General features: G+C 35.7%; 1 protein-coding gene across 2 annotated transcripts in view; it reads right to left on the bottom strand.

The window, feature by feature from the left end:
* Positions 1–719: 719 nt before the first annotated feature.
* Positions 720–18,944, bottom strand: part of LOC125651005 (cytosolic carboxypeptidase 1-like) — a 39,873-nt gene continuing 21,648 nt past the window's right edge. For both annotated transcript variants that reach the window (XM_048879605.2, XM_056167138.1), the window contains 14 exons: positions 18,821–18,919; positions 17,407–18,116; positions 16,481–16,627; positions 15,195–15,282; positions 13,349–13,505; positions 12,360–12,592; positions 10,979–11,132; positions 9,661–9,732; positions 9,391–9,499; positions 7,345–7,474; positions 6,557–6,694; positions 5,185–5,364; positions 4,802–4,959; positions 720–3,193 (listed from right to left, as the gene is read on the bottom strand). In XM_048879605.2, coding sequence (XP_048735562.2) covers positions 3,046–3,193; positions 4,802–4,959; positions 5,185–5,364; positions 6,557–6,694; positions 7,345–7,474; positions 9,391–9,499; positions 9,661–9,732; positions 10,979–11,132; positions 12,360–12,592; positions 13,349–13,505; positions 15,195–15,282; positions 16,481–16,627; positions 17,407–18,116; positions 18,821–18,919 — 2,523 coding nt within the window. In that variant the 3' untranslated portion in view covers positions 720–3,045. The remainder of the gene's footprint in view (positions 3,194–4,801; positions 4,960–5,184; positions 5,365–6,556; positions 6,695–7,344; positions 7,475–9,390; positions 9,500–9,660; positions 9,733–10,978; positions 11,133–12,359; positions 12,593–13,348; positions 13,506–15,194; positions 15,283–16,480; positions 16,628–17,406; positions 18,117–18,820; positions 18,920–18,944) is intronic.

Here is an 18,944-nt window from a genome sequence, read left to right as displayed (position 1 = left end):
AATCTAATAGATGTTAACGGCAAACTAACAACTCAACTTTATGACAAACGGGATGACATCAGCTTCTCCATTGTCAACTTCCCATATTTATGTAGCAATATCACCTGCATATGGTGTTTATATCTCTCAACTTATTTGATACGCAAGAGCTTGTTCTGCGTATGATCAGTTTTTAAATCGAGCCAGGTTACTGACAAACAAGAGGCCCACAGGCCTTATCGGTCACCTGAATACTAGTGAAAAAGTATCACTACTTCCATGGCAGGGCTCGAAATTAACATATGCCCTTCAGTCTGTGACTGGTTAAAAGTCTGGTGGACTGACTGACATTTGTTTTAGTCAGTCCGATGGGATGGTTAACTTTTTAAAGCATCATTTTGGAAAATATAAGTGTAGTTTATGAAATTTTATACACACATTTAGCATGCTTCGATCTGTAAATATCAGACGAATCTGATTCGTAAATATAAATCCCACATTTAAGTGCTATAATACTGTCTGAGGCATTTTGAGTTAAATTTCATTTTAATAACATTAATGAAATATGCTTAATTATTTCTGGAAAACTGTTGGACTGGTAAATTTTTCTGCGGACTGGTTGAAATAATATCCCATCAGTCCGGCTGGACTGGTGACACAAAATGTTGGCTTCAAGCCTTGCATGGGCAATGAAATACGTACAGATAATATTCCACAATATCAAAATTCCAAACCCAGCATCTGGTAACACCTCCTTTTATTGGTAAACATTACGTAATGTTAGTATCTATGCATAACATACATACACAACTCGCATACACAACAAGATTAATTCTCTCCAACATATTTCATGATGATATTGCTCAGTAATGTATAAACTAATGTTAAATCTAATCATTAACCCTTCTCTCTCCAAATATATAAACAAAACAATATCCAGTTAACACTCGTCTCTAGAGACTAAAAGAGCTAAAATTGCTACAAGTCAATATTCATAAAACAGTTAAAGGCAACACAACTATATAGAACCTAACAGGTATTAACTGTGACAATTCATCAAGGCATACAACTGTATCAAACCACTGTACCAAGTACTGTAGAAGAGTACTGTAGTACTGTAGAAGAGTACATACTGTAGGGGTTCACAGAATACTGAAGAGGTTTATACACAGAATACAGGACATGTTCACAAACATCTTATTGCAGTACATTGGAGAGAGACAAATAAATTACAATTATCACAAGTTTATCCAATGATTTTGGAACAAGGCTTGTTGTATCACAGCACTTTAACATTTTCTGTTTTGACATATGTTTTACACATCATTTTTCAACACCACTGCATGTGGTTTCGCTTACAATCTCCATAACAAGTCCATGGTCTGTCACCTAGCAGATCACAAACAATCTACATTTTGTACAAACAATCACTATTACTCTGTGTCAATAAATTGAGCAAGAAAAGGTCGAGTTATAAAATCACTGACAATATCTACAGTGCAAAATGTTTTTCACAGTAGTCCTGGCCCATTCTCCATCAGTTTGAGCGAAAGAAATCACGATAATCACAAATTATTATCAAAATTAAATTCTCCCAGGAACTTGTATCAGCCCCCCCCCCCCCCCCCCCCCCCCCCGGGCCTTAACACTTCGAGAAGCTCACTTGTGATCAAAGTCTCAATTCAGTTCTTCAATTTTTGTTCCTTTTTGTGAAAGTAAAACTTGGATCAAAATTGAATTTGTGTACATTTTACGGCCCTGGTGCCAGATTATACTTTAAACATAACAGTATAATTCATATTTTGTTTATTTTTATCTTGTTAAATATTTTTACAAAGCTTGTTGCCATGAAAAGTAGGACCCAGGCCCATATAATGAACGTAATTTCAGATTCTCTGAGCTCATTAGGGAAAACTTAAAAACTTTATAAATCAACAACAGAGTTATACATGCAGCATAATACTCCTTTATGTATTGCACCAAAAATTTGAAAATGTAATCAATACTAGGCGTGTATAACAATCACACAGAGTAGGCACCGAGTCTGCTGATTGTACAGTCTGCTGATTGTTAATGCTCTAAATTGTACTTATTATCTAATACTGAGGACATGTGTAAATCTATCAAGGTCATTTCCATGCATTACTTTTAGGCAGCTTGAAATATACCAAAAGAAAAAAAAAAAATTAAAATACAATACACTCCTATACATGTAGTGTCTAGAAATCTCAATGCTAAGTCATAGTACAAGTACATTACACTCACACCCTACAAAAACATTACTCAGGTACCTTGGATTGAGGTGAAGTTTTAGAATACAACTCTTAAAATAATAGATTTATCAAATCCTTGTGATCTTGTATGAAGAAAACATCAGATGCAAATGACGGGTGATAAATGTTTACACACCACTGATTTTTAGAAATAACTGTTTCGTCATGAAAACTATGATAATGCCCAGTTGATGTGACCACTCATCTTTATAGCACATGTTCACTAAACAAGCACCTGCAACTCAATCAGGTGATCAAAATCTCCAAATTAAATCAGTGTTAACAAAAGTTTTATTATTAAACATACTCAATGATGAACCTGTCATCATTATTCTAGAGACATTCACAACCACATCTGTAACTTTCCTCTCTAAAACTGATATATCAATGATATGCTTAAAAGAACTTGGTCACCTGCATACTCACTATAAAAGAACACAATGTGTCTGAAATATATCTGAACGGAAAACCAAAATCCCTGTGGTGACTATTTGTGTGATTGTGTGCCATCTAGTGGCTGAGAAGTTTGTCACTGTACAATACATGTATAAAATAGATCATCAAAGAGACAGTATCTGTCTATATATCCTGCTACTATAATCTACATGACTCTATTGCCTAATAAAGTGTTCAGTTCCACTGTATCCAATGACAGGGTAATCCTGTCACACATCAACGGATACCCAGGCTTCCTGTCTCTGTTTGTGACCTTCATCTCCGCCATTACCCCCTCCCTCCAAATGAGATCTGTCCAATCTCATGCTGCCATCATCTCTTCTAGTTTCCACTCCAACTAGTTTCTGTCATCATCGTAAGTTTCATCTTCCTCGTACATTTCATCTTCGTCGTCTTCATCATATTCCTCATCCTCAGCTCCGTACAGAATCTGTTCATCAGGAAGATTGACATCTTCATCAGCCTCTGCTAGTAATTCATCAGATCTGTTGACAGAAAATCACATTCAACAAATACCCACGTAACTAATACAGACCAATCAGATCTGTTGACAGAAAATCACATTCAACAAATACCCACGTAACTAATACAGACCAATCAGATCTGTTGACAGAAAATCACATTCAACAAATACCCACGTAACTAATACAGATCAGGTTACAACAAGAAAAGTGTATGACAGGTGACTCTCGATAACTTGAAGCTCAGAGGAAGTTCAAGCCATCAAAAGTCAACTGTACATATCTTAAACAATTGAAATGTTTTGCATATTTTTCTATACATATTGGACCTAACTGCCCTTTACTACATGTCTACAGGGCTCGAAATTAGCAAGAAATACTCGCAAAATGCGAGTAGATTTGAAAAATAGCGAGTAAAAATAGTGGACACTTGAAAATCTTAGCGAGTCGTGATTTACAAACCATGATCGTATTGTATCCGTTTTATACGGTGATGTGCTATTCGTTTTCTTAAACTTGCATTCAGAATCATACAAACGCTTACATGAACGACCGATTTCAATAACCGTTTCTATCCGGATTTTTCTTTTATGTTTTTTTTAAAGAAACTCGGAGTCAAATAAATGCTTTTGAGGTCGGACATCGCATATTATGATGAAAAATATAAACATGTGCCACGAGTCCTGTTCACTTATAGGGCTGATTAAATTGAATTCCAAGTATGAGGTTTTTGTTATTCATTTATCTTTTTAAAAAAATCGGAGTCTATGTTTAACCAAGTCTTCCGGTAGTCATTTTTATCAGAATGACCTACATGGTATCTACATTAATTTAATTTATTGTCATATTGTCTTATTGATGTCTGGTTGTAGTGATGACACGAGTGCACTGCTCGGCGCGTAGACGATTATCAAAAAAGTCCATGGGACTCGTGATCGTGCTGCTTATAAACCACGAATCCGGGATTTGCTTTAAAAATCACTAGTGACACCCCTGATGTGGCATGAAATTACAAGACATTGGATCTAGACCTGCAGTAAACAGGTTGTGGGTTAGAGGTGCGATGGTCGAGAAATCTAAACATTGCACCATATAACTAAACGTAACTTAGTGTCTTGTTCAAATGATGCCTACATGTTGACCCACTAGGATCAATGATGGGGAAAATCATTGATTAAAACAAAAAACTATGAAAAAAGAGCACTGCTTCATTATTTTTATTTTAGCTTGTAGGTTTTCATTTAAGCCTGTGGATTTTTTACCCACAGGCTAAAATTAGCCTGTGGTAGAAAAAGTTAATTTCGACCCCTGGTCTACATTTACAGTCACTATGTACACATTGAACAAAACTGCTACTAGTGGCTGAACAGTACATGACACAGGTGAATACACAAAAAGTCTCATTCTTCATCATTTATCTCTTATATTCCCTCACTAAATCAGACTGTCTAATAGAAACTTATCATGTAATGGGAGTGTTATCTCTCCTATTGTTTAACGTGATGAACTGTAACAGACAGTGAGTAACTTACCCTGACTCCTGAGTAACTTACCCTGACTCCTGAGTAACTTACCCTGACTCCTGAGTAACCTACCCTGACTCCTGAGTAACCTGACTTCTGATTAACTTACCCTGACTCCTGAGTAGGCTCGTTGGTAGTGTTTCCCCCCTCAGTGAATGGGAGGGACACTGCCTGGTCCTTCCCTGAGAATCTGGTCTTCAGCCTCAGCAGTCCCTCACAAAACTTTTGTCCCATCTCCTCCAACATTAATGTGGAAATATGCTGATCCTAGAAAGACAAAAGGTCAAAGTTCAGATATACTTTTGATGACTCTGTAAGTATCAATGCATTCACATAATAACCCTGGCTTAGATGCAAAGTTAATAATTCGGAACTAAAATTAAGACAAGGTCTACATGAAGATACTATTCGAACAAAATGCGTAGAAATATTGTTCCAAAACCTTTCTATTCATAGACTATTTTCTTAACAATTCTGAATCAATTGAAAGACCTTGAATTTGCCGTCTTTGTCGATCCCGCAGTACGAGCTCTCCATTGTGTAACTGCGTATGACGCCGATCTGTCGCCAAACCACCACACGTGCCGTTGTTTCCTTGGCTTTCTCCACCACAAAACTACAGTTCTGCCATGAAAACACTGGCGATGTCAAGTGAAGGATTCTGGGTAATGTCTAAAAAACAAATGGTCTGAGAGTGAGGTACAATAATTATGCTATGATTAGCTTCTGTAATATAGTCCTCTCTGATTTCTAATCTTCTGACATTTTTTCAGGAAGCTTTCATGTAAATTTCAAATTTTCTGGCCCAGTGGTTCATTTTCCAATGACCACACCCTATTTTTACTGTTTTTGATTATCTCCCCTTTGGAGGGAGCATGGACCTTCATTTGAACAAACTTGATTCCCCTTTATCCAAGAATGATTTGTGCCATGTTTGTTTGAAACTGGCCAAGTAAGAAGAAAATGTGAAAAGTTAACGACGACAACAGATAAATTTTGATCTAAAAGCTCACTTCCGCATTTGATTTAGGTAAGCTAAAATATATATGTCAGTCAAAAGCTCTGCAGAGCTTATGTTTTCCCACGTTGTACAATGCCTGCAGAGTTTATGTTTTTCCACATTGTACAATGCCTGCAGAGCTTATGTTTTTCCACATTGTATAATGCCTGCAGAGCTTATGTTTTTCCACATTGTACAATGCCTGCAGAGTTTATGTTTTTCCACATTGTATAATGCCTGCAGACTATAAATAAAGCTTTATCTTATAGAAGTCTCTACTAATAGTTTCCACCATGTACAATGTTGGTTTCCAAAATATCCAGACATCTAAAATCACTATCTTCCCTATGGGAATTTTTCATTACTATTTACGTATGATATATCATTTCAATGTGATATATATTATACAAATATAGCCTTTTCATGAGGTCGATCCATAGATATATCAACCTCACAGAAAAGCATATCTTCGTGCTCGGTCGATATGCTTTTCTGTGAAGTCAATATATTTATGGATCGACTGAATGAAAGGGCTACATTTGTTATATTATTTTTCAAAGAATGCATAACAAAATTAGGGAAAACAGGCTTCGCTTCCATATTGTTTAGAAATAGGTAATGACGTGAACCTGAAAGACAATTTAATTGGTTGGAATGACATACGTCAGCGAATCACATTCATTGTTGCACGTAGCAAAATTTCCCTAATCTATTATTAGAAAGTACAGGTCAATCCGAGTTTTTTTGTTAAACTTTATAATTAGAAAGACCCAGTCAATCCGCATTTCTATACTTTGACACGTGATATCAAACAAACCAATGGTGAAGTGCATTACAATACATGAAAATAATATATATATCTACCTTAAATGCGTTGTCTTCCGTTTTATTCCCTGTGCAGGCTGGGTTTTTTGTGTCGTTCTGTATGTATGACAGAGTGGGGCAGCAGCCATAAATGAAGATGTTCTTTCTCCGTGAGTGGCCATGATAGTCGCAAAATACCTACTCCGAGAGAGAAAACTCACATTTAGTGGGCAGATCAACATAGCTAATGTACGATAGTCACAAAATACCTACTCCGTGAGAGAAAACTCACATTAGTGGGGAGATCATAAAACATAGTTAATGTACGATAGTCACAAAATACCTACTCCGTGAGAGAAAACTCACATTTAGTGGGCAGATCATAAAACATAGTTAATGTACAACAGGCAGATTGTTGATAGTCACAAAATACCTACTCCATGAGAGAAAACTCACATTGAATAGGCATACATGTAAAACGTAATTAATATACAACAGGCAGACTGTAAGCTTTAACTCATACATGAAAATAAAAAAGACAGATTACAAGAAAAATTATTCAAATATGACAGACAAACCATAGGACATAGCAGGCTTGGGTTTCTCGTAAAAATCTCCAATTAAATAAAAAAGCAGTCAAAGTTTGAGTCAAATCTCAGTCTTAAGTCCAAGTTTCAACTTAAGTTTCTTTTGAGAAATGCAGACCTGGTATATAACAGGCAGATCATCAGACATAGTTGCATATAACAGTACAAACTTCTCAATGTAATACAATTCAAACTAAGATGAATTTAAATACAGTTGTTCTATGTGTATTTTGAAATAAACAAGAATGTTCGATTTCTTACCATGGGAACTTTGCCTATCATTTGCATGTACTGAAGCAGTCCCTTGGAGTGGTAGATTGTGGGGTGGAGCTTAGGGCACGGATTATCCCACCGTCTGTTCAGGTCCTCACCAGACGTGGAACATCTGTGACTGAAAATATAAATCAGATATGGAACTAGATATCAATAACACTCTAAAGTCTTCCTCCTTAACACAAACTCTAACTAGATATCAATAACACTCTAAAGTCTTCCTCCTTAACACAAACTCTAACTAGATATCATTACATTCTAAAGTCTTCCTCCTTAACACAAACTCTAACTAGATATCATTACATTCTAAAGTCTTCCTCCTTAGCACAAACTCTAACTAGATATCATTAACACTCTAAAGTCTTCCTCCTTAGCACAAATTCTAACTAGATATCATTACATTCTAAAGTCTTCCTCCTTATCACAAACTCTAACTAGATATCATTAACACTCTAAAATCTTCCTCCTTAACACAAACTCTAACTAGATATCATTACATTCTAAAGTCTTCCTCCTTAACACAAACTCTAACTAGATATCATTAACACTCTAAAGTCTTCCTCCTTAACACAAACTCTAACTAGATATCATTACATTCTAAAGTCTTCCTCCTTAACACAAACTCTAACTAGATATCATTAACACTCTAAAGTCTTCCTCCTTAACACAAACTCTAACTAGATATCATTACATTCTAAAGTCTTCCTCCTTAGCACAAACTCTAACTAGATATCATTAACACTCTAAAGTCTTCCTTCTTAACACAAATTCTAACTAGATATCATTACATTCTAAAGTCTTCCTCCTTACCACAAACTCTAACTAGATATCATTAACACTCTAAAATCTTCCTCCTTAACACAAACTCTAACTAGATATCATTACATTCTAAAGTCTTCCTCCTTAACACAAACTCTAACTAGATATCATTACATTCTAAAGTCTCCCTTAACACGAACTCTAACTAGATATCATTAACACTCTAAAGTCTTCCTTCTTAACACAAACTCTAACTACATTTTTGTAGATATCATTACATTCTAAAGTCTTCCTCCTTAACACAAACTCTAACTAGATATCATTACATTCTAAAGTCTTCCTCCTTAACACAAACTCTAACTAGATATCATTAACACTCTAGAGTCTTCCTCCTTAACACAAACTCTAACTAAATATCATTAACACTCTAAAGTCTTCCTCCTTAACACAAACTCTAACTAAATATCATTAACACTCTAAAGTCTTCCTCCTTAGCACAAATAGATATCATCCATAATTCTCACAAAAAAGATGTGTTTGTGAAACAATTACAACAAGTGGAACCAAGTCAAAAAGGTCAATGTTGAAGTCACAAGGACAAAGATGTCGGTGTCAATGGAAAGGTCTTGCCACAAGAAATACACTTACCAAATATGAAAACTTTACCTCTTATGGTGTAAATGATGAGACCAAGGTTAAAGTTTTTTGCCACAGACAGACAGGCCAAAACCTTTATACCCCCGAATCTTTGATTTTGAGGGCATAGAAATGAATCAACAAAGCTTAAACTCACACTTCATCTTTAACCCATTGATAGAAGTTCATGTATAAATTGTCAATTCAATAGCTGAAGGTTGATTGAATATTGTCTAACGTACCTCACGAGAAGTTTTCACACATATGGAGATGTCACTATTGCCAGTGAAGGGCTACAAAATTTAGGCCTATGCTCGGCACTTATGGTCTTTGTTTGAGTAGGGAGGGATTTTTATCATGCCACACCTGCTGTGAAATGGGGCTTAAGTTTTTGCGGTGTCATCTGAAGGCCCCCCCCCCCCCCCCACCACCATTTAGTTGCCTCTTACGACAAGCAAGGGGTACTGAGGACCTACTATAATCCAGATTCACAACAGGATCAATAGCTGAAGGGATAGACAAAACAAGTCCAGAAAACTGTCAAAGCATGGATGTACGTACACTCAGGCTGATCACTATAGGGCACCTGCCTATAGACGAGGTCCTAATAAACAGAACTACTGTAAAATCCAGTCTTACCATCCATTTATCACTCCATCCGGATTCAGCATAGGTACAATCTTGAAAATGTATGTCTCCCTCAGTAGCTGGGCAGCTGGCCTCTTGCTCAACAAGAAATCTATGGTACCTGAATAACACAACATAATCAGTTCCTTGTTTATCAACACAATTAGTTCCTTGTTTCTATATCTAAAATCTTAATTAGTAATTCATTTGTTACAGTTGTATGATTTTTCTTATTCATTTTGTGAAGAGGAAATGTTTTATTGAGAAAAGTTCATTAGTTACCCTTCATGACCCAACTGGAGTTGCTTTCTCCTGGGTGCACTCTCCCCGATAAGAATATATAAGGACGACTCCCTATAAAGATAAAACGAGTAAAATATGCAAGGTTGACTCTCTGTTAAAATAAAACAAGTTTAATATGCAAGGTCCACTCTTTGTTAAAATAAAACAAGTTTAACATGCAAAGTCGACTCTCTGTTAAAATGAAAGAAAGATAATTCAATTTGTAGCGTTGACTTCTTGTTAAAATAAAACAAGGATGATACATAAAGCGGACTCAGTAAAACAAGAATAATACTGAGAAATCATTAAGTTTCGTGGGAGCTCACTTTTCATGGGTACCCATCAAACTAAAACAAAATACAAAATATATAGGAAGTTTCAATATTCAGAACAGACCTGGGGTCAATTACTTTAAAATGTAATGTATTAAATTACAATTACATTGGAATTTTCACCATTATAATTACAATTACCATTACTTTCATTCATATAATTAATTAATTAAATTACAATTACTTTGCTAAAGTAATGAATTACATTACACATTACAATGAAAAAAAAAATACAAAGAAAATTTATAAACACAATTTATTTGAAGTTAATCAGAGTGATTGTCAATCAAATGATGTATCAAGATCTGTTCTAAACAAATATTTTGCTGTTTATTCAAATACATGTAGTAATATAGCATATTTTATTTCCAAAGAGGTCTAAATTAGGGGGTGCATTACACATTACATCCCATTACTTAAAAAAAAAATGTAATGATTACAATGCATTACCATTACACATTACCATTACCCCAGGTCTGATTCAGAACCTATAAATATGAAATTACATCCCAACAAAATTGTAAAATTTTGGAAATCACCGAAAAGTGGTCCCCATGAATTTAAATGACTCCATAGTATTGTATAGTTGACTCCCTATTCAAATCCATCAAGAATAGTTTGTAAGGATGACTCCATCTTTAAATACCAACGAAACATTTTGATATCTGTAGCAAATTTTAATAATGCATATCAGAACACTCTATAATTTACAAAATAAAGATACAAGAGTGTTATCTAACTGAGATTATTTACAAACTCCCTGATTTGGTCCAGTGGTGATGCTATATTTAGATATTTATTGAGCTTGTTTACAAACTCCCTCATTTGGTTCAGTGGTGATGCTATATTTAGATATTTATTGAGGTTGTTTACAAACTCCCTGATTTGGTTCAGTGGTGATGCTATATTTAGATATTGAATTTCATTGAGGTTGTTTACAAACTCCCTCATTTGGTCCAGTAATAATGCTATATTTAGATACTTACTGAGGTCGTCTACAAACTCCCTGCTCAGTGATTTGGGTTGCGCAGTGATGGTGAGGACAGGCACTCCATTTCCGGTGAGGGTGTTACACAGAGTTTGTTTCCTGAAGAAGATCTGGGTGTGGTCCAGGTATTGCTCCCAGAGGTTCAGGTGTGTCTAGCAAAGTAGGCAACATATAAAACCCTTCAGCTGAATTATTGTTAACAGAACATCAGGTTCAACTAAACTGTTGTAAATAACATAGCAGGTCTCAGTGAATCGCTGTAAACAGCAAATCAAGTTTAACTGATCTGTGAAATTTGTGGATTGGGGTGGAGATGTGTGGATACGGGTGTGGATGTTTAGATTGGGGTGTAGATGTTTAGATAGAGGTGTAGATGTTTAGATAGAGGTGTAGACATTCAGATTGGGGTGTAAAAGTGTGGATACGGGTGTGGATGTTTAGATTGGGGTGTAGATGTTTAGATAGAGCTTGTAGATGTTTCGATATGGGTGTAGATGTTTATATAGGGGTGTAGATGTTTAGATAGAGGTGTAGATGTTTAGGTAGAGGTGTAGATGTTTAGGTAGAGGTGTAGATGTTTAGGTAGAGGTGTAAATGTTTAGATAGAGGTTTAGGTGTTTAGATAGATGTGTAAATGTTTAGGTAGGGGTGTAGATGCTTAGATAGAGGTGTAGAAGTTTAGATAGAGGTGTAGATGTTTAGATAGGGGTGTAGAGGTTTAGGTGTTTAGATAGAGGTGTAGATACGGGTGTGGATGTTTAGGTAAAGGTGTAGATGTTTAGATAGAGGTGTATATGTTTAGGTAGAGGTGTAGATGTTTAGATAGGGGTGTAGATGTTTAGATAGGAGTGTAGATGTTTAGGTAGAGGTGTAGATGTTTAGATAGAGGTGTAGATGTTTAGAGAGGGGTGTAGATGTTTAGGTAGAGGTGTAGATGTTTAGATAGAGGTGTATATGTTTAGGTAGAGGTGTAGAGGTTTAGATAGGGGTGTAGATGTTTAGATAGAGGTGTAGATGTTTAGGTAGAGGTGTAGATGTTTAGATAGAGGTGTAAATGTTTAGGTGTTTAGATTATGGTGTAAATGTTTAGGTAGGGGTGTAGATGTTCAGATAGAGGTGTAAATGTTTAGGTAGGGGTGTAGAGGTTTAGGTAGAGGTGTAGATGTTTAGATAGAGGTGTAAATACAGGTTACAATGTTTAGATTGGAGTGTAAAGGTGTATAAGATTAGACAGGTGTGTAAAGGTGTAGATAATTAGATAGGTGTGTAAAGGTGTATAAGATTAGACAGGTGTGTAAAGGTGTAGATAATTAGACAGGTGTGTAAAGGTGTAGATAATTAGACAGGTGTGTTAAGGTGTAAGGAAAATTAGACTATACCTGTAGAGTTGTGTAGGTGTAAGGATAGTGGTAGGCGAGGTAGCAGATGTCCTTGTCATGTTTGAAGGTTACGGTGAAGGTGGCAGTGTAGTAGGTCTTCCCTTTGACTCCCCCCGTTGCCTGGGCGCTGCGGGTGAAGTGATTTTTATAGTAACAAATCACAGAGCCTGTCCTGAACCAATATGGCTTCCCATCCATGGCATTTGTCACAGAAAACATCACCGGCTTCATTCCTAAAGAATAGATGTAAACATGTAAAAACATGGAATGTAGAATTCTCTCATACTTTATATAACTCTGTAGGAACAGTACATCAGATTTATATATATATATATATATATATATATATATATATATATATATATATATATATACGTTAGATATATATATATATCTCATTACTACAGTAACTTGATCTGAAGAGTCGGATTACATCAAGTTGACAGGCGCGAATCATCAGATCACATGAGACGTGTACCCCCTTATGCATTTTAAATCCACATTTATAAGATAATAAATGTAATCCAAATTATCAAAATCACAGACATACCATGAAATTATATTTTGTGTATGAAGTTTTGTTTGTGACGCAGTCAATATTTTCCACAAATAACGTTGCATTGATGCATTGTGACGTAATTGTGATGGCATCAGTTTCAGAGGATACTGATACGGAATCAGAAAACCACAGTGTGGTGATCCGGAAAGCTGGATCACACTCTGTGAAATCCACAGTATCAAAGAACGATACATTGATGGGTATATAATAAAGTAAGTGATTGCAAAAGATTTCTAAATATTTCTTTAAAAGGTTTCTGATTGGTTAAAAAAATTCCACACTTCATTTACATCAAAAGCACCCCCTTATGAAAAGTATCCATCTGTCACAATTCATAATGGAAGGAGAAATCAGATGTATCAGGTGTATAGAGATTATCCCCTTTTAATGTTAAATTAATATAAAGTAGTAAAAGTATCTGAATATCTACCAAAGTTGAACTGGCTGTTCAGTTTCTCACAGTTGACGATGTTAAACCTGTACGGTACATCAGCGATCATATTGCTGACCTCGAAATAGAACCATTGATGGTGGTGGTTTGTGTTGACATCTGGATTCAGAATCAGGTCATACTCGAACTCCCTAACCTGTACGATAGAGTGTAAGGTAAGAAGGTGTATTATAACAGAATGAAGGTGTCAACACGACAGAATCATTACAGTCTGGGTCTATGAAGAATATTGAGGTCATTACGTGTAATACAGGCCAAGCTTATTTGTATAATACAATCTCTGTCATAATGCACCTGAATATAACAGGCATACATACACATTCATACATTACATGTACATACATACATACTGAGTAAGGACGCAATGTTTAACTGTGAGACGGTATATCACGGTAATATCATGCGACGGTTTGATTCACGATACTTTACACTATACCGCAGTTTAGTATTCTCGGTCCAAATTTATTTGAACCGTCCGGTTGGCTTTAGAATTATGTTGTAAAAATGGCATCCGGTAATGGAAAATGTGGTGCAGACCATGCTGCTGAATTATTTCTCCCCCCTGTGACCAATAAATCTCCAATATGGGAGCATTTTGGATTCTGTGCAATGGAAGAAAACGATAGATCATGTTGATGTTGTGATCTTTTTAAAGAAAAACATGCTGATGTATCAGAAAGGTGCAATTAAATGATACCAAAAGCAGTGTAATTGTTCATTTGTTATTATTCATAACATCTTAAAGGGACTGGTTCACGTTTTTCGAAAGAAATTCTTTTCATTTTTGATGTTAAAATTTAAAAATATAGCTCATTTAATGTTGACAACCAACATTTGGGCCGTCTGAATACAAGGATAAAAGTAATATTTTAGCTTTGATTCTGTGTTATGTAAACAAAGACTTGAGTCTTTTTATGTGAACAAACAAACCAGTGAAATGTTAATTTTGTAATTTAAAGCATCTTGATTTTGTACAATCACAAATTTTAACTTTGATCAATATAGATTTATCGTGAAAACCCCATAAACAATAACACACCTCAATCTTTGTTTTCAAAACAAATAATAAAACTATCTATAATGAGCTTCTTTCGTAAAGAATAATCTTAATTTTGTTGTGAAACCTTCTAAACATACATGTATTACTGGTAGACTGTAGATTTTAATCACTTCAAGTGAAAAACAAAATTTGGAGGAAAATCGTGAATCAGTCCCTTTAAAAGTATCGTGATACGTATCGTAAAGTGAGGTAAAAGTATCGTGATACGTATCATATAGTGAGGTAAAAGTATCTTGATACGTATCATATAGTGAGGTAAAAGTATCGTGATACGTATCATATAGTGAGGTAAAAGTATCGTGATACGTATCGTATAGTGAGGTAAAAGTATCGTGATACGTATCATATAGTGAGGCAAGCGTATCGTTGCACTCCTAATACACAAAGCGTACATGTTCATACAGACATACAAAGATGGTGGGCACTATCTTATTTTGATTTTCTTTTATATATATTTGTACTTTTGGGGTGGGGATGGTTAGAAGCATCTCTTTTGTGGTGTCCATGTTCGATACTTAGGATGATAATTCGATACTTAGGATGATAATTCGATACTTAGGATGGTAATTCGATATTGAGGATAGTAATTCGATACTTAGGATGATAATTCGATACATAGGATGATAATTCGATATTTAGGATGGTAATTCGATATTTAGGATAGTAATTCGATACTTAGGATGGTAATTCGATACATAGGATGATAATTCGATACTTAGGATGATAATTCGATATGCATGATGGTAATCATTTTTTAGTTCTTACCCAGATTGCCTTCCTGAGATTCCCGCTCTCAAACTGTGAATTAAATCGTAAAGAGGCCGATCCTCCTGCTTCTAGCCGACTTCCTATCCTGTAAAGGAATCAAACTGAAATCAGTGATAATAATTACAATGATAAAACTTTATCTAAAGAGGGTCACATGGTTTAGTGTAACATACTATTCACCCACAGTAGGGTTACGACAGGTACCCGAAATAACCGACAACCATGCATGGGTCATGTTGTTAGGGTCGGATTCAGTTCAGGTTCGATTTTTATGATAGAATCATTAACAGAAATGAGTTAAACAACATGGTTCAAAATTTAAAGTGTGGCTGTATTTCGATTTTTTGTCCAATGATGGTATAGTGGACAAAACAATGACAGTGCTTAAGATATGTCAGACACATTTAAAATAAGCCACAGAACCAACATCATCAATGACAAAACATTGAAAGCATGGAATGAAAACGAGTGGAAGTGACAATGCTGTTTCTAGTACCACGGATGTCAAGTCTATGGCCTAAACCATAGTCCAGATCTTCAAAACGTTTTTAATTTGAACTTGTATCATGAAATTTTAATATAGCTACACTGACCCGAACTGAAATACCCGAACACAAATTAAAAATCTTGAACCGACCTGACCCAAATTTTTTGGAACCGTGACAGCCTACAGGTTTTCATATTCATAAAAAAACAAGATGTCTCTTATGATACAAAAGTACATGTATCAAAAGAATATGTAACATTTTGTAAAGTCCATCAAATGGGCAAATTGACAGTGTAAAATTTGCCACACAACATACAGGCACTTGCATCCAAGCACAGGGCTGGTAACCATGGTAAAGGGGAAAAAGTTAATTTCTCTTTTTCAATGTTTTCTAAATTGTTTTCTTTTCATATTCAAGCATAATGAATAGCATTTCAATAAACTGATCAGTACCTCATCACAGTAAATAACATTTATCAAACTGACTGGTACTTCATCATAATAATGTTTTATTAAACTGACCGGTACCTCATCATAATGAATAATGTTTTATTAAACTGATCGATACCTCATCATAATAAATAATATTCTAACAAACTGATTGGTACCTCATCATAATAAATAATATTTTATTAAACTGACCAGTACCTCATCATAATAAATAATGTTTTAATAAACTGATTGGTACCTCATCATAATAAATAATGTTTCATTACACTGATCGGTACCTCATCATAATAAATAATATTCTATTAAACTGATCAGTACCTCATCATAATAAATACTGTTTATATACCTCATCTGGTCCCTGTTACTGAGGTTGGAGTTGGCAGGGGTGTAAGCGCTGGAGGCCCGGGCTACTAGAGTATCCACATCATACACGACACGGTCTATCACATGCTCCGGGTGAATCATTCGGTCTATGTCCTCAAACACTTTCATTCTGCAAACACAAATACATCCAACATTTACCAGCTCTGCCCAAACAATACATCTAACAGTCGCTATAAATAAATAAATAAATCTTTATTCGGTATATACATACATACAAACATAAATACCAAGGATAACCCATGAAAGCTCGAAAGCTTATTTCCAATGGGGTCCTTTGATCCACGGATGTTTGCACTAGGGGATGATTTATGTGCTATTTGCTATATTTCGATAAATGGGGTACAACTAAATAGTGATCTTTGAACACTTGTGTTGTTTTCAAATGAAGAATATTTTTAGATAATATTTGAAACTGTTCCATCAATTTGATGAGTTTTTTCCGAGACATTCAACGGTCTTCTGATTTTTAGCTTACGCATAAAGAGTAAATTACTTTTGGATACACATACTGTTACTGTTTATCGCTGTCTGGTTAGTTTTACATTTAAGTTCAAAAAAGATTTTTCAAATTCATAATTTTGAATTGCTTCAAAATTCCTGAAAGAATCCACAAAGTTGTGCAAAAATCATGAAAAAAAAGTCCTTCATACCTTAACTTGAGTTGAATACATAAATATTCTAACTTGGGAACAAGATTCACTGCCTAAGACTTGGCAAAGCCTTGATCTTCCTAGACTGCTAATCTTGTCCCCTATTTCATTATTATAATAATTGTCCCCTCAGTGGAGTTCCCCACTATCATACTCTTGAGATTCTATCAATTATATATCAAAACTGTAATTTCTAGATCAATTCAGCTTGACATGAGAAGGTTGTAAACCAACAGACCTCTGCACTCCAAACTTCCTGTGGTACAGCCCCTCCAGACTTTGGCCTGTCTTCCCTCCTACCAAGTCAGGGTATGCTAACTTCTCAAATCTGAAGACACTCTTGGTGGTTCCGGCCAAATCCTGGAACACAATTGGGTTGTGAAGGTACTGTTCCATCTCGTCCTCATCACTGCTGTAGCCTTCTCGGTCAAGGTCAAATTCTTTGCTGGATGAGGGGAATGGGGTGATACACAGTGCGTTACAGAACTCTGTCTCCATCTCATTTAGTCTCGCACCCGAACCAGCCGTGGATGAGACGGAAGACGTCTTCTTCTTTTTGTCCTTTGACACTTTCTTACTTCCTTTTTGTTTTCGAAGCGATGATGAGGACGAACTGTTTGATTTTGGCAGCAGTTGTTTGGGTTTGGCACTGGGCGGAGCTTTGACTGGCTGCGATAACGGCCCATCCAATGAGAACACACTGGTCCCAGTTTTAAGGTTGATGGCAGTGGCAGAGTCACATCGGGTACCACTGTAAGAGTCAAAGTCCGCTGTGTCGTAATGAAGCGAACTGTATCCACTGCTTTTTGAGCTGGAGTAGCTGGAAGCAGTTGGCATTCGGAGGCCAGCGGGCCGTGGTTCCGGTTCATTGGGCACAGATCCGTACGAGTCAATGTTACCAGTTGGAATATAAATAGAAGCTGAGGGCTCGTCATCATCATCCTGAGGCTGATAAAAAGGAATTAAATGGATTGTGAATGCAAAACACAGATACCTAAACAAACACACACATACATATATAGTGGTACTGATGTACAGTGGTACAAAGTAACTAGAATAAGTTGATAAGCAGTGGTACACTATCTCACATTCACAAAATAACACAGTAACTACATTCATAGTGCCAGTTGATTATAGTGCTTTTATGTTTATGTTGGAAAAAGTGTTAAAACTTTCTAATGCAAATGTTTTGTAATCTGCATTTTGATTGGCTAATGCACTGGATCCAGTAGCATGAGGGCTGGTTAGCTTTAACTGACAGTTAATTTGTCATTAACTCTTTCATTTACACTGTTAACTAGACGTTAACTATCAGTTAAGCTTAACAAACTTCTGTGCAACTGGGTCCAGATGTCTGAAGCTATTAAATGAGCATTAACAAGATGGTAAGCTTTCTAATGGGACGTCAATGAAATAAGACGTAAACATCAAGTAAAATGTATAAATTGCATTAGAATGGGAATAACAATATTCTCAATAGTTATTTGCGACCATTAATGCCTGTAAAACTGTTTGCGACCATTAAATCAGCAATAACGGTCCGAATAGCAAATGAGAAGATAGCTATTTTCTAATTGTACAGCACTTATGAAATGTAAAATCTGTTAAATGTACAAAATGGTAAATCTTGATGATGAAAGGTAAAGACTGACCTCAATTTCAAACAATTCTGGGAAGAAATTGTCGTACATTCTCAGATCCTCCGCAGTCCTCTTGTACGGCTCTGGGGCTTCATTAGTGTCATCGTCAGCCTGGGGGAAAAATACATTTATTCAT

The sequence above is a fragment of the Ostrea edulis genome, chromosome 5 (genome assembly GCF_947568905.1).
Source record: "Ostrea edulis chromosome 5, xbOstEdul1.1, whole genome shotgun sequence".
Lineage (NCBI taxonomy): Eukaryota > Metazoa > Mollusca > Bivalvia > Ostreida > Ostreidae > Ostrea > Ostrea edulis.
The sequence above is the reverse complement of the archived record's forward strand: the minus strand, read 5'-3'. Positions and strand labels throughout refer to the sequence as shown.